Consider the following 12,525-nt stretch of genomic DNA (forward strand, 5'->3'; position numbering starts at 1 on the left):
AAATTGAACAAAGAGGCCGAGAGGAACCCACCATAGGCATCCTTCCTTGTGCTGAGTCCTGAGTGCACTGGTTGAGGCCACGCATCACAGCCAGTATGTGACAAATGCTAAGATCAGAGCATCAAGTTCTGCAAGCAGCACCATCATAGATTTGGCTGGAGAAGGTCAAACTCACTGTCTACCCAGAAATAATGAAGTGGGAGAATGGCCAGTAAAATCATTCCTTGATGTTATTTCCACATGAAAATAGATAAGGGGAAGGGTGCTTGCTGTCTGAAATGGCAATACATTTCTGACTCTCTACACCTTGCACACCTGTGTAGCTTTCTTTAATTCTAACAGGTGAACAGACAAATGTTAGTCACTGGTGTTGCATAATGACTACCTCTCCATTTCCTGTGATAGGTGAAAACAATTCAGCGGCCAGTGCAGGAATACCCAGAGAGGAAGGAATGGAAAATTTTAATTTGCCTCCTTAACATGGACCTGTGTCCATTCCAGTGGCTTTCCATTTTAAGCCTTCTACGTGTTGATACGTGGAGTCTGGTTAATGTCATATCCAAAGAACAAAAGAGTCCTAATAGTCCCTCCATTCTTTATGAGGGGGGTTTGAATTCTACTTCAAGAAAACTATCATAGCCAATTCATTCTAAGCTAAATGTCAGGATAATTTTGCTGCTTTTGATTATATTATCATTTCTGCAATTCATATCTAATTTATATTCACATCTAATTAAATAAATTTATTTCTAATCATGTCGACCAGAAGGCATACATAAAAATGAAAATTACCCTGGCATTTTAACTATGCATTCATGTGGAGTTGTGCAGTTGGTACAGATTTCCCAAAAGACCAAACTTGTGAGTGGGATTATTAACTAATAAGTATGTAAATTACTGTGATATATAAGCAACCTTCCAGTGTAGTCTTGAGTGACCTTGCTGGTCACACGAATGGCTGACTTCCAAAGCTGACTCATGCTTACTCCATTTCTCCAAGAAATCGCTATCCTCCTGTCCCTGGGAGCTCACCTTGTTCCCCAACAGCTCCCTCACAGTGATTCCATACAACTACCATGAGCCACAAAGATTCTGAGTTTCTATAGTATCTGAATATTAGCCACACTTAATCCCATTCATTAAAACACAGTTAGAGTGACCACGGAACCCTTCCTAGGGCTGTCACTGTGCTCTGTATTCATGTTTGTTTTCTTTTCTCCCCTTAGTATTACAAAATCAAAGATGTCTTACCCCAATGGAGCTGCCTTTTGACCCTTAACCCATAGCCTCTTCTCCTTCCTTCTCTCCTGTACTTTCTTCACAAAACCTAAATTCCACCTATGTCTCTTCTACCCAGTTATTGGCTGTTGGCATCTTTATTCTCCAATCAGAATTAACTTGAAGTTAGGTGCTTTTTTCAAAGATTCTGTTTGAAATTAAACACTACAGAAAAAAAAATCACAAAGGATAGTATATCTGTCTCTCAAAAATGAAATATAAGTTATTGATCTCTCTAGTATCAAGTCCTCTTGCTTTTTGTTTGCCTTTGAATTATTCCTTCTTCCTTTCTCAGACTTTATGACCAACCACACCTAGAAGGTTTCCATGGTCTTCTGTTGCCTGTTCTTCATTCTTTTATTTACCAGACGATTGGTATCTTTAGTGTGTCAGGCTTCATCTTTCTTACACATATGTTCACACACATACTCAGAGAGAGACAGGGAGAGGGAGAGAGGGAGAGAGGGAGAGAGAGAGAGAGAGAGAGAGAGAGAGAGAGAGAGAGAGAGAGAGAGAGAAACAGGCAGACAGACCTGCATACATGCACACAAACAGACATATATTCACATACACACACATACAGAGAGACAGACATGCATGAACACACATACATATACAGACATATAGACACACACAGAGACAGACATGCATGTACACACACACACACACACACACACACCTAGTTGAATGAAGCTTTCACAGCACTATTATAGGACTTTTTGATGTATCTGTCCCTGTATAGCCAGCACTCTGACCACAATACTTGTTGTGGTCAAGAGGTCATTTATACAATTCAGAAGTTAGAGGCTGTGGGTTCAGCTGATGCAGGTGAGGAGGAAGATCTAGAATCTTCAATATGTGGTCATGAAAAAAACACAGATGGAATAATCATAGGTGGGGAGACTCATATAAAAAACTGCTTCCTCCCTGGGGATCTATAGGTAGTTCATGGTTGTTGGGGGAGGAGGTGTCATATCCTCCGCTGGTGTAAAGTTGCCTGGGCTGAAGTGAGTAATCCTTCATTGATGCTTATACAGGCAACCCTAATTAATGTGGTGGAGCTCATGGACAGACAGACAAATGCACACACATACACATATGTATGCACACATGCACACACACATACAAGCATACACATATGCACACACAAACACACACATGCACATGCATGCACACACATACACACATGTATACAAACACAGAGGGGGAAAGATCACAGTAGCAGAAGGGAGATCTGCTGAGAAGAAGAAAGGATTTAGAGGGAGCAGGAGGGGATGCAAGAGGATAATAGGGTGTTAGAATCAAAATAATGTGTGTGTGTGAAAATGAGAAAGAATAGATTCATCAAAAAAGAAGTTTATATTTGTCGTGCCTAAGATCTGTTGATTGACAACATTCTTCATGACGTATTACCAGCTCAAAGAAATTCTTGAGAGTTCTCACCTACTCACAGTAATTAAAATGGAAGAGGCTGGAGATGAGATTGTGAGCAACGCCATTTCCTATGCGCTGTACAAAGGTGAGTGGAGTCAGTCCCCTGAGAGTGTGTCCTTGTAAGATGAAGTGACTATATAAGGTGAACTCCCTTGGATGGATGTATTTCACAGAATATGACATTTCATGTCACTAAAAGGCTGATCAAGCGTAACCAAGGTACTCTGCAAGCAGCTGTTTCCAATCATGGCTTCAAGTACTTTTGGAGTCTCAGACTCCTTTACAAATGTTGCAATAACTTTGTACTTCCAGGAGTGTGTGCACACATGCTTCACAAGCACACATGTTCAGGTGCTACAAACACACACAGTCCAAAGCACACAGCACACACACACACACACACACACACACAAATAATTTTGAATTCAACTTCAGGGATTCACAAATCTCCTGAAGCTTATGACTAACCTCTAGGAAGAAAAAGGCTTTGCAGTCGTAAAATTCCATCGAAGTGAACTAGATGTGGTGGCACACACCTTTAATTTCAGCATCTAGGAGGCAGAGGTGGGTAGATCTCCATGAGTTCAAAGTCAGTCTGATAGAGAGCTCCAGGAAAGCCAGAGCTACATAATGAGGCCCTGTCCCAAAAAGGTATCCCATCAAAGTAGAATTACCTGTAGTAAATAGATACCAGTAAAGTCTTGGCCTTTAGATAGAAATACCTGACCAATATATGCAAAGTATACAAAGAAAATCTGGGACCACATGGGTATCATTTAATCATTAGGTATTTATTAGAACATTCTTGTGCTGGTCGGAAGCTTGTCAATATTGCTATTTATTCCAATAGAATTAGGTCTAGCTAGATACATAGCTCTGGAAAATATCAACTCTGGAAATAGCCATGTTTGCTATATTAGCTACTTCTTTCATTTCTGAAGCCAAATATCTGACAAAAGTAACATGAGTGAGGAGGATTCGTTTTGAACTGTAGTTTTAAGGGATGTAATCTACTATGGAGGTGACAGACAGCTCCGTGGAAGTTGGAGCAGATGCCTAAGACTCCTTTCCTCTTCATAGCTGGATGGACTAGGAAGGAGAGCTAGAGATAGTAGACAATGATGGATAGATAGATAGAATAGATCGTATAGATAGATGCGAAGAAAGAGACAGTGGGGAGAGAAAGAGGAGGGAAGAGATTGGGTTGGAAGTTTGGCCTCTAAGACCTGCTTCCTGTGACCCACTTACTCTAGCTAAGCCCTGCCTCCTAGCTGTTCCATGGCCTCTCGGAACTTTGCCAGTAACTAGAGAGCAAGAATCCAAGCACAGGAGGCCGTGAGGAACATTTCACACTCAAATCATAACAAATACGTTGTGGCAAAACAGCTAATTATTTTGTAGATTTAAATATAGGATAATTCAAATCCAACTTTTGGAATATAATACTTATGGAGCCTTGATCTATAGAGACATGCCAACATCCTAGTTACACTGTATTCGAATGTAACAGAAAGGTATTGTGATCTGTGCTGATCATTATAGACTCCAGGGCATACGCAATGCAGATTAGAATGGTGACAGTAGAGACGTGACAGTTTTGTCTGATTCCAGGGCTTTGACGAGTGGCTCTGATAGTTGGATGTAATAGCCTGGCTTCCTTATGTGTGGCCCATTGGTCTGTCCCCTTTCTTCCTGCCCACGTCCAGCCTTCAGCACGAATGAGCAAGACAAGGACAACTGGAATGGACAGCTGAAGCTTCTGCTGGAGTGGAACCAACTGGACCTTGCCAGTGATGAGATCTTCACCAATGACCGCCGCTGGGAGGTAGCAGAAGCCTCGGGGGTTACTCCTGGGTTAGCAGGGACGATGGTCTCAACAGGAGATGGTCTATATCCAACAAGGTCATCAATCTAGAATCTTGTTAATGACTCTGTCCTGGTATATCAGTGTTGTCCAGCCTCATTTCCCTTGGTTGTAAGACAGGATAACAATGCTGACTTAGTAGGTTTCTTGCAAACAAATAACATAGCCAATGGCTGAGGTGTATGCTATCCTTAATGTATGGCCCTGTCTGATGTGGAGCTATGGGTGTGCTCTCAGGAGGGGGTTGCGTGAAGGGATGGGGACTATTGTGGAATTATCAATCTAGCTTGACTAAAAAGATCAAGACAGCCACATTCTTTTGCCACCTAGCAAAATTCCCCACCTAGCAAAATTCTGGTAACAGATTTGTCAGGGATGAGAAGTATGAGGGAGAGTGGAACAACTTTGCTGAAGACACTCACCAGTGTCTTTGAGTGAGGTTTTCGGGATGCCCTGGGTCAAAAGAGCACTTCCAATATGGAAGTTGCATGTGCATTTAAAAACTATACATTTCCATCAGACCACTTTTCTATATTTTTCCATTTGATAACCATTTTAGGAGCCCACTGATGGGGTTCCATGCGTCTAAAGTTCAGTCAGCCTTGGAAACTCTGTTCAGGAGGAACAATTGAACCATCAAACAGATTTACAAGGGTGCATCTTTGTGTTCAGCTATTTGGTTTTACACATGTATGTGTGGATTTGAAGATGTACATAACTCAGTTTCTATCTTCAGCAGCCAGGGTAAGAAAACACTCTCAGACACATCACTGTATCACCAGGGCTTGATTTACATTAACGTGATCAATTTTAATGACGGCAGTAGAAATAGTAATGGGTCATGAATTTTTGAGTTATTCATCCCTTTAGCAAACATTGTGTGGTGTTTGGTCTTTGCACTGTAATGAAGCCTATTACACAGCACACAACTTTAGTTAATGGAGGGACCGTAGAAGTATAACTGCATTAATTAATTGATTCATAAATGAACCCCTGTGAGAAGACTATTCTATTTAAATAAGGTCAGATGGTAAATAAACAAACAGACACTTGTGAACATTATACATTTAATTTTATTACCTCGGATGAAGGTGGTTAGGGGGAAGGACAAGGAGGTTAAGAGTTTGATTGCTGGAGTAGCTATCTGTGTGTCCACGGGCAAGGTCCTCACCTATGCTCTGTTAAGTTAATAGTACAGTACCATACCAGAGCCAACTCATACTGGCTTGCAAAAGCTACTTGCTAAGTTTTCCGAAATGCATGGGGTTGGTTGTTGAATATAGTCATTATTAAAAATTGAATCATACAACATTATAATTTGAAGAAATTGTGTGAAAATCCAAAGTAAGATATAATCAAGGCTAATGTCTTGGAGGATGGTGGAGAAGGCTTAGTGGGCTAGGGCATTTACTCTGCAAGCATGAAGCCCTGAGTTCGAATCACTGGCAGTCACATAAAAATCTGCATATGGCTCTGTGTGTGTGTGTGTGTGTGTGTGTGTGTGTGTGTGTGTGTGTGTGTGTAAAATGCCCACACCGAGGGATGGAGACTGGTAGATCCTAAGAGCTCACTGGCTACAGAAGCTGGACAAAGAGACAAGCTTCATGTTTAGTTAGAGGTCCAGCCTCAAGGCAATAAGGAGGCCAGTGAGAGAGGAAGAGATGTGATGTCTTACTCTGGCCTTTTCAATGAGCACATTCAGGGGCTCACATCTGCACACACACACACACACACACACACACACACACACACCCCTGCACATACACATCTGCATATATACACCTGCACACATGCACACCTGCACACATGCACACCTGCACACATGCACACCTGCACACATGCACACCTGCACACCTGCACATGCACACCTGGGCCCCACACATACAATGCCTCCCCACCAACTCACCAACTCATGACTTTCCACTTATTTTAGGAATTGTGTTTGTGGGGTGGGTTTACTTCTGCTGCTGCTGCCTGCTGTTAGGACCTTCACTAATAAAGGACCCTGCTGTCTAGTGTGAGCCCACTGGTCTAAGATCCTGTCTATGGGAGCCTCCAGAACTATTTCCGGTTCTGCATTCAGAGGTGTCACAGTAGTCGCTGAAAGCTCACCACGGCAGGAGTATGTGCACCATAGGACTCAGCAGAGACTGCGTCAGGGTGCGTGTTTCTCTCAGAGAACTATTGCTAAAGATTTGTCAGGCTTGTCTGAAAACACAGAGACTAGCTGTAACACCTTTCACATTGTGTTGTTACACTGATTGAATTAGATGGTGTTTCTAAACGACTTAGAACACTGGCTCTTACTAAGATCTATACTATTATCCACTTAAAAGTAAATTTAAAAATGACCTCATGCAGTGTTTCACAATGCACATAGTGATTTCCTAGCTACTCACATCAACCTACAGCAGAGATGATCTCATTTTGTTGACAAGTGAGTCAGAGCACCAGATGTTACTGGATGGGGGCTCCTGGTGGTGTCTGGGAGAGGTGCTGCTCTGAGCTTGAATCTCTGAAAGAGCATGACCTGGGTTGTCTCATTTGTTTTCACCGAGCAGAACAAAACAAACTGAGGCTCAGAGACAGAAATCTTGTTCTGACTCATTGAACTAAAGACTGGTAGAATCGAGGTTTGAAAACAAATGAGTGCGTGTGTGTGTGTGTGTGTGTGTGTGTGCACGCACGTGTGCGCAAAGCTTTTCTTTTCCTGTATACAAGTGGCTTTCAGGGTGGTCCTAGGACCAGTGACAATGTAACCCAGTAACTCGTTAGTGGTATAAACTGCTATGTTCCATTTCAAGCTTGCTGAGTTAGAAAGCAAGGTTGATGCCAGTAGTCTGACGTAGCAAGTCCCCATGTTTGAGAGCTGCTGCCTCACACTGTCTAGTGTGTTGCCAATGGGGAGGCACACACACATGGAATGAAATGCAAGATAGTAGGTGTAATGGACATGTGCTTTGAGGACAGTGGAGAAAATGGAGCTATCATTCTCACCAGATGAACCTCTTACCTGCTGATCCCAGAGAGATCTAAAGAGTCGGGGATCCCTGGAGAGGACAGGACCTCCACAGAAATACCAACAGAGTCACCTAACCTGGACCCTTGGGGCTCTCAGACTCTCAACCACCAGCCAAAGAACATACATGGGCTGGACCTTGGCCTCCCTGCTCATATGTAGCAGATGTGCAGCTTGACCTTCATGTCGGTCCTGAACAACTGGAGCTGGGGATATCCCAAAAGCTGTTGCCTGTACTTGGGATATGTTTTACTAGCTGGGCTGTCTTGTCCGGCCTCAATGGGAGAGAAAGCACTTAGCCCTGCAGAGATTTGAAGTGCTGGGGGTGGGGAAGGATATCCAGGGAGGCCCATCCACTCAGAGGTGTAGGGTAGGGGATGGGGGAAGGATTGTGAGAGGGTGTGCCTGGGAGGGGGCCAGTGAGCAGGGTATAAAGTGAATAAATAAAAAATAATAATAAATTTAAAAAATTAAATTAAAAAATAAAAACAGAGTGGAGGACCCAAAGATCCCTTAACAATTTCTCCTAGGCAAGATGTGAATGTAAGTAAACAGTATTAGACTGATATAAAAGCACCGAAGCTGCCATTACACTGAGGGCCAGACGAGGAATGGAGGGAGTGAAGTAGGCTGCTAGTGGTGAGGAGTCATGGATTCAGTGGTCGCCAGGGGGCCCGGGTTCCTAGGAATACATGCCACAGGCTTCTAAGGGAGGTTTCCCTGTTGTCAGACCTTGCACCTTCCACTTTTAATGCGCAAAATAAAATCTTGATGATCCCTTGAATTTGTGAGTGTCGGCAATGAAACTAACTCATAATAAATATCATGGAAGCCATAAAATACACCGGAGAGTCGATACAGAGCAAACTTACTGGATTATGGCTAAAAGAGAGCATTGATCTTTCTTTAGACTCTTAGGGAAACTAGACAATGGCTTCCGCCTGTAATCTCAGCCTTTGGGAGGCGGATACAAGAGGAGTGCCATGAATCCAAAGCCAGCATGGGTTATGTGGTGAGTTTCAGGCCAGACTGGGATACCAAGTTAAGACCCTATCTAAAAATAAATAAGAATCAAAGGATTCTTGGGAAATCTCAGTAGGACCATTTTACCAGACACTCAGGACACACTGACACAGGTAGCCAGCACCTAGTGTTCCAGTGATTTGCTGTTGTGACACCCCAGATCCTTGCTTGACAGTATGTGGCTTGATGGGTTTCATTTTGGCAACTGTCTGAGAACTCTGCCACTGTAGAGAAGGTGAGGTTTTTACCTAAGAAGGGCAGCAGAGCCCATGGTGTGGATAGGCAGCACTGACAGCTGGTTCACAGTATTTACTGTAGACTCCCACTGGTGGCTTCTCCTCCCTGATGCTCTTTCTGCCAAAGTTGGTTCCTGACCCATGTCATGCTTAAGTGGGCGTGCTATCACCACATAAGTGCCTTCGTATTCAAAGTGCGTTCCCACATTCAAAGGCTCCACTGTGCTGCTTTACCGTCTAGATGCTGAACATATGAATTCTATTGTCAAAGCAGGATGGAGAGAGAAGCTGAAGATGCTAGGATGTTGTGGCTGGAATGCAGAGACTCTGTGTTTTCTTCGTTGGCCTGGTGGTATGAGCTCTCCTCTGTTCTGTCTCTTTAGTCCGCCGACCTTCAGGAGGTCATGTTCACCGCCCTCATAAAGGACAGGCCCAAGTTTGTCCGCCTCTTTCTGGAGAATGGCCTGAACCTGCAGAAGTTTCTCACCAATGAAGTCCTCACAGAGCTCTTCTCCACCCACTTCAGCACCCTAGTGTACCGGAACCTGCAGATCGCCAAGAACTCCTACAACGACGCACTCCTCACCTTTGTCTGGAAGTTGGTGGCAAACTTCCGTCGAAGCTTCTGGAAAGAAGACAGAAGCAGCAGGGAGGACTTGGATGTGGAACTCCACGTACGTAAGAGTGAGGCTATCTATTTGAATTCAGCTCTCTGCCTCCATCTTTCCTATTCCCAGAATTCAGTTCTCTGCCTCCATCTTTCCTATTCCCAGAATTCAGTTCTCTACCACCATCTTTCCTGTTCTCTTCCCCATTGCCATAAAGCAGCTAGAAGGGAGCTATGCATTTTCTCTACCATCTTTCCAAAAAAAAAAAAAAAAAATTAAAGACACTGGGAAAGTTTCTCTGATGTCTTGCTCTAACCCCTGGCTGTGGCTTAGTTAGATCATTTCTAGATCACAAGGCTTGTGTGACACACTTTCCGAGGCTGTTTGATGGGGACACGGACTAACAGATGGCCTCCTGCTCATATGCCAGCTTGTTTACAAAAATAGCTCCCTGTTGTGCAGGTAAAGAGTGAAGGACTGCCAGTAACTCTTCTGTGAAGAAATGGAGTAGTGGATATTTCCACTAGAGAAGACGTGAATCCCCTGAGATTCCTTTTTTAGTCCAGGCAGGTCTGGTTCCACCAACAGCATCAGCAATTATTATCAATATTTGCTCTGGTTGGAGTCCAGCGCTGTGTGAGTGCCCCACTTTCTCCTCATTTAGAAGAGACAGTTCAGAGGCATAGTGAAGTGAGTCTCTGTGCACACATCCTGGCCACCTGCTTGGTGGTGTGCCGCCCAGTGGCCTCTCTCATTCTTGACTTCATTTCCTCACCCTCCTAAAGAAAATACTTTCTCAAATTCTTATCTCAAGAAGTTCTTCTGGAGGGACCCAAACTGGATTGCTATGATTTGTAACGCTGAGATGTTTAAGTGTCCGTGTGCGTTGCGTGTGTGTTGTGCAAATGAGTTCAGTGTGTGGTTGATGTGGAAGTGTACGTCTTCTACTTGACATTTATTGATGCTAAGATTTTTGAAATCCAGCACATAGCTGGGTCTCATAGGCGCAGTTTAGAGTTTGGGAAAGCCATCAAGGGAACTGATGAACACACACAGCCATTTTCCATCTGAAAAGGTGCCTTGAAAGATAGAGAATCTTAAATATGAACTAGGACCTCAATCTTTGAATAACAGTCCAAAGAAATAAGCTCATTTTCACATGGTGACCATTGGAGAACAGCCACAGGAAGGTTAGATTTAATCTGAGCACTTTTTCTTTTCCTAGCTGAGAAACAAGATGGAGAGGAAGGATGTTCTGCATGGCATAGGTGAAGCCATTCAGTCTTTAATTGCTCTCAGCAATCCCACCCCTTTATCCTTTCCTGCACAGTTGTCTTTTATGATAGATGAAAGACTTGCCATCAAATCACACCACCTACTGAGAGCTGCACGGAGCAATGAAAATCAGACCACTGAGCTGCTAAAATGGACTCAGCTCTAAGCCCCAGAGGTTTCCAAAGCCAGTTTCTCAGGCTTCCTGACCACCCCATTTCACTGTTAGAATGACGTACCTAAAGTGGGTTACATTTGCATGTGGTGACACAATGTTCTGACCCCTGGCAGGATGCATCTCTCACCACCCGGCACCCGCTGCAAGCTCTCTTCATCTGGGCCATTCTTCAGAACAAGAAGGAACTCTCCAAGGTCATTTGGGAGCAGGTAATGTCCAGTCCCATACTGAATGCATGGGGCCCAATGCATGGTGTGCTGTAGGAGTCTGGTCTAACCTATGCTCCATATGCCTGATTTAGAATTTGGGGCATCTGGTGCTCAGGACTATGGCTGTGCCCCTGTTTGTATGTACTTGGGGATGTACATAGGATGGGTGGTCCCCAGGAAGGAGTCACATAGGGGTCCCCCAGCACACTCCTGCTCCCCAGGTGTCTGTGCATAACTTTCCCCCAAGTTTAAGAAATATATTGAAATTTAACTTAAGAAGGTTTCTAAGCTGTTATCTCACTTGCACGAGGTCTTAGGTTTGATCCCTAGCACTGAATTATAAGATTAAGATAAAAATAATAATTTCTAGCTTTATTCTGTTATAGACCAGGAGGTGTGTGTGTGTGGGGGGGGGTCCTGTAAAAATTCTGCTTTGAAATCTTTATTGAGAATTTTCTTGGTGGTTTACTATGTCACTATTTCTTTAAATGAATCTATGGACACCTGTGCTTCTGTCTCCACTTCAGCCCTTGGCTGCTGGATTCACACAGCCTTAGTTATATGTCTCAGGCCTTCCGGTGTTCTCATTCTCTTTATCCCTGTATCCTGGATGTTACTGTGTGATAATATTGAGAGAGTGGGTCAACCAGGCTTCCTGCTGTTAGAAGCTTAATACTTTGTAATATTTATCCAAGTATTTTCTTTTTATATGCTGATTCTACATACAAGACCATTGAATGGTTAGTTTACTGAAGTCCGAGTCTGCTCCAAGCTCATTACAGACTTGACTGAATCACCATGAATAGTAGACTTTGCCATTTCCTGCTTGTCTACACTTTTTAAAAGTTAATGTTGTTAGCACCTCAACAGATTGTGAATTAACCAACATCTTCCCACCCTGCCCCCCAAAAGACCAAAGGCTGTACTCTGGCAGCCTTGGGGGCCAGCAAGCTTCTGAAGACCCTGGCCAAAGTTAAGAATGATATCAACGCTGCTGGGGAATCGGAGGAACTGGCCAATGAATATGAGACCCGAGCAGTGGGTGAGCGCACTGTAGTGTATGCCAATATATCTCACCTAGAAGGCTTGCGGTGGGGGAGGGTAGAAGGAGCTATTTTAGATAAGGAAAGGTAGAGAAAGGATCAGAGAGGGAAGGGACCATGCCAGGTGTTGAAGGCAGATGAATTCCATAAGCATTTATCAACACCCTCTGCATTAAAGGGCCCCACTGACTATGTGTGTCTAAAGAAACACCCATGTAGTGAGGCTTACATTTGGACAGCTTTCTCTATGCTTCTGTCTGCCTGGATCCTCGTGCCCAATCTGTTCAGTTTTTGACTGGGGGTAGGCAGGCCACATCTCATGTCTGCCAGCTGAGCCCAGCTCTCCCTACCCCGATGAGAC

The 12,525-nt window shown here is 43.8% G+C and overlaps 1 protein-coding gene across 3 annotated transcripts in view; it reads left to right on the forward strand.

Moving 5' to 3' along the window:
• The window catches only part of Trpm8 (transient receptor potential cation channel subfamily M member 8), an 84,070-nt gene that overhangs the window by 32,417 nt on the left and 39,128 nt on the right, over positions 1–12,525 (forward strand). For all 3 annotated transcript variants that reach the window (XM_029483630.1, XM_029483643.2, XM_029483635.1), the window contains 5 exons: positions 2,695–2,797; positions 4,419–4,537; positions 9,238–9,528; positions 11,026–11,121; positions 12,034–12,163. In XM_029483630.1, the coding sequence (XP_029339490.1) occupies positions 2,695–2,797; positions 4,419–4,537; positions 9,238–9,528; positions 11,026–11,121; positions 12,034–12,163 (739 nt within the window). The remainder of the gene's footprint in view (positions 1–2,694; positions 2,798–4,418; positions 4,538–9,237; positions 9,529–11,025; positions 11,122–12,033; positions 12,164–12,525) is intronic.

Source organism: Mus caroli, unplaced genomic scaffold (assembly GCF_978045245.1).
Source record: "Mus caroli unplaced genomic scaffold, Mus_caroli_1 scaffold_1, whole genome shotgun sequence".
Lineage (NCBI taxonomy): Eukaryota > Metazoa > Chordata > Mammalia > Rodentia > Muridae > Mus > Mus caroli.